The sequence below is a fragment of the Alligator sinensis genome, unplaced genomic scaffold (genome assembly GCF_000455745.1).
Source record: "Alligator sinensis unplaced genomic scaffold, ASM45574v1 scaffold253_1, whole genome shotgun sequence".
Taxonomy (NCBI): Eukaryota; Metazoa; Chordata; order Crocodylia; family Alligatoridae; genus Alligator; species Alligator sinensis.
The window spans coordinates 170,711-174,718 of NW_005842147.1; the positions used below are offsets into that span (position 1 = coordinate 170,711).

General features: G+C 43.6%; 1 protein-coding gene across 1 annotated transcript in view; it reads right to left on the minus strand.

Moving 5' to 3' along the window:
* Window positions 1–4,008, minus strand: part of ELOVL2 (ELOVL fatty acid elongase 2) — a 72,491-nt gene that overhangs the window by 6,719 nt on the left and 61,764 nt on the right. The window contains exon 4 of the mRNA XM_006025429.1: window positions 1,459–1,536. Coding sequence (XP_006025491.1) covers window positions 1,459–1,536 — 78 coding nt within the window. The remainder of the gene's footprint in view (window positions 1–1,458; window positions 1,537–4,008) is intronic.

Consider the following 4,008-nt stretch of genomic DNA (forward strand, 5'->3'; position numbering starts at 1 on the left):
CCCCGTATGCCCCTGGCTTGGTGACTGATGCCTCCTGGGTCTGGAGGAGGCACTTGGGGTCCCCCTGCAGCTGATCGCCGAGCTGGAGAGGCACCGGGGTGGGGGTGGCCAGCGCGCTCCCTGGCAGACCCAGAAGTGGAGCAGAAGCATGGGTTCACTGCTGAGCACATGGAGGGCCCCCCACACTCCTGTGGGACACTCTTCCATGCACCCCAGCATTGCAGCAATCATGAGCCGTGCCTGCTACCTCAAGATATGTAGAAAAAACTTTTAAAGCTGTGTCTGTGTCCGAATTGCCGATTCTCCAAATCGGCATCAAATCTTCAGATTTGCATTCGGCCAAACTGAATCGGGGACAGTGATCTGAATCAACAAATCGAATCACTGTCCCTGATTCCGGCTGAATACAAATTGAAGAGGGCCTGCTTTGCACACCCCTATGATTAACAGCCCTGGAGATTTTTGCTGTTGTGACGCTTAATTAATGATGCATTATGTTAGTGACAGCATTTTCTTTTTTTTTTAAATGTCCTCTGGCACAAAAGTTCCTGAAAATAAGCTGCTAGCATAATTTATTGCCAGATCTCAATCCCAGGTATATGGAAGCAGGCTCTCCACTTAAGAGTTTTATGCTAACTGAAATTATGCTACTTATACCATAGGTTTAGGTTAATATATTTTAATATTGCTGTGTCCTTAATATAAATAAGACAAGAGGGAGAAAAGGTTTTTTTTGGGTTGTTGTTTTTTTTGTTTGTTTTTTTTAAGTAGTCTCCTGGAGTGAGGGAAAGGAGAAGTGTCATTTAGAAAGGGAAATGCATCCCAGTTTGGGGTGAAAGGGAAGAGTGGTGAACCACCTGGAAAGTCTGAGCTTAGAGTCTGGAACAAGAGGAATGCAGCCTGCACTGACCTTATTGTACAAGAGGAGTCGGCACAAGGCATGAGCTCTAGGGTGCAAAACTCAGATTCAAACATTCCCCCAGGTTCAGGTTTTGGATTGGTCTCTAGTTTGAACCCACCAAATGCGTGTAGTCGGTTTCCTCGGGTTTTGTATCAAATGATTTCTGTTTTGAATTAAATGCAATACCTTTTTCTCACAAATTACAACAGCACAACGTTCTCAGGGACACCATTACTGGCTATAAGGCTTTTGTTACCAACTTTTTCACAACAACCCCCTCCCCCTGCCCCTTTTTCTTTAATAAGACGTAAGGAGCAATATCATAGTATCATAGTGCCTAGGGTCGGAAGGGACCTAAACAGATCATCAGGTCCAACTCCCAACATGGATATATGAAATGGATCAGATGGACCCCACTACATAACAAACAGAAGAAAGGTCATGAAAACAAATGCCAAAAATTTAAGTAGTTCTGTATGATGCACCAAAAGCTTGTGCTAGGAAGAGAGCACTGCATTAGTTACTGAACTGCATTAGTTGCTGGATTTATGTCTCACCCGGACATCCGCTTCTCCTGCACTGTGAAGGTTCTGACATTGTAAGTTATAGCTTCCTTCCCAAGTGGAAAGAATGAGCTGGAAAAAACAAACACAGAGAAGTTATTCTTCTAAACAGAAGTATTTGTTCATTTCTGCCTCTCCGCTCAGCATTTTTAGTCAAAAAAGCATGGTATACTGCTGATTCATCCTGAAAACAAATGCAAACAAACTACTTCTATGACACTTATCAGGAGTAAGGGTATATTTTGGAATTGAAAGGTTACAAGGTGGAGATGAAAATACATAAAGATACAACACATGCCTTTCTCATTTTGCTGGACTTGGAACCCTGCAACCTTTTGATGATATCTTGTGCTTACAATGTGATCCTGGGTCTGTAGCTCTTGTTAGAGTGCTTCTGCATGAGGAGAGCTGGTCTATGTGACTCACACAAGGCAGCATGAACACTCATGAATGGACCTAATGAAAAACCAAATACTTCCCTATTTCTCCAAAAACCCAACAGCAGGGATGGGAGGGGAAAGAACAATTTTTCCCTCTATCCTATATATTATATGTGTACATTTGCCTCTGTCCTCCTCAGGAGCCAAAAGAGGGTTGACATTGTGTTGAACAGAAAGGCAAAAAGCCACCGTAATTTCATGGTAGCATCCTACTGATGAGTTCAAGCATCATGTCAAAGTGCAATGCTACAAAACCAATATGTCATATTGAATGAAATAGTTTGAATGTTTGTAAAGGTTGCCCATTAGCCAGTTTCAGGAAGAAGATAGGATTTATCTCCTTATCTAGTTCATTGTTTTGAGACTACGTGTAAAATGTCCTGACTTAAAGCCTTAATTTAAATTGTATCTTTAGAAGTCTTTTACAAAGAAAGCAAATATCCTGAGTTCCGAGACATCAAAGCCTAGGGCCTTTTAACCAGACTGGTTTAAAAAAAAAAAAAAAAAATGGTATTTAAAGTGATATGGAAGAAGTCTCCCCAAGAGAAATTTAAAATGCTCAACAAAGGTAATTTCTGTTGAGTAAGATCCGAGCCCAAATTTGGGAGTAGTGACAAGTCGCAAGTGTAGGCTGGATCAGACTGATCACCTGACCCAACCTCTCCGTGAACACGAATCTCTTAGTTCACGCTGAAGCCGCGGAGCACCTGAAAGGGACTGAAGGAAGGGGACTTAGTCCTATCACTGGTGAGCCCAGCTCATTGAATCGTATTGCTGAGGCCAGCCTATTGAACCGTACTACTGAGGCGAGCTCATTGAATCGTATTGCTGAGGCGAGCCCATTGAACCGTACTACTGAGGCCAACCCATTAAATTGTACTACTGAGGAATGAAACCATATTTTGGTATTTGGCTTCTCGGAATTCTAGGATTGTAAGTATATTATGAAAAATAACAGTATTGATTCAAATTTAACTTTTAGTTGTGATTGTAGTTGTTTTTGTAACACTAATTCTTATAGCATTGTTTGGGAAGGAAGTGCATTCGGAGCATTGTTTCTGATATATGTAGTTATTGTGTTCTTAATGTTTGTGGTGTTTCTTAAAGCTAAGCAGTGTTATATACGTAGCAAAGAGTTTTAAAATAAAATTGTGTTGTATGAATTAAGTGTGTAATCATTGTGAAATCATGCAATCAGCTAACTACTCCCCCAGCCAGTGCATCAAAACGAATCAGTAAATTGTGTGGGATTTTCTCTATTCCACAACCCACTAGAGACACAATATAGCAATGAAATGTCAGGATACCACCTCGTACCTAATTTGTGGGTCTCTGGGAAAATGTGATGCCTCTGATGTAGCGTACCAGTGGTCTAGAAGTAGCAGCTTGGACCATTCTAAGCAATTAACAGCCCAGGCCATAATGGGGACCTGCTATCTGTAAACTGTAGAAACTGACAATTTGCTTCATAGTAAGGCAGTGTTTTGGGTTGTTTAGGATTTTTTCCACTTTTGTTCTGGGCAGGAGCGCAGGTCAACATGGTCAAGGGGGATGCTTGGCGGGTGTGAGTTTGGGAACAGCCATCAAGTACAGTCTGTTCCTTGGTCAGAGTGCTGTAATTTCCAGTGCATTCTGTACTGTAACCCAACCCTTTAATGCCCACAAAAAACCCCAAAAGGGGGCATGATCAAGCAGATGGTACAAAGCCAGTCAGGAGCTGCATGCGATGGCTGAGCACTAGGCCTGTGTGAAGCAGCTAGTATTTGCTTTGGATTTGGTTTTGGCCGATTTGGGGGATAGTGATTCGATTTGGTGATTCCAATCACTGTCCCAAATCGATTTGGCCAAATCAGATTTGGCAATTCAGCAGCAGCCAGGCCAGGCCCATCCCCCATCCCTCTCCCAGCCTGGCAATGGCTGCCCTGCCCACCCCAGCTCCTGGCATTGGTGAGGGGGGAAAAAAGCCCCAGCTCAGCAGGTGCTGCTGGGTGGGGGGCGATCCCTACTGCCCCACACTGCATGGGGGGTTCTGCATGAGCCCTGCAACCCTCACTGCTCCCCCAGTCCCTCCACAGCTGCTCTGCCTGAGCCAGCTCCGGCCCGT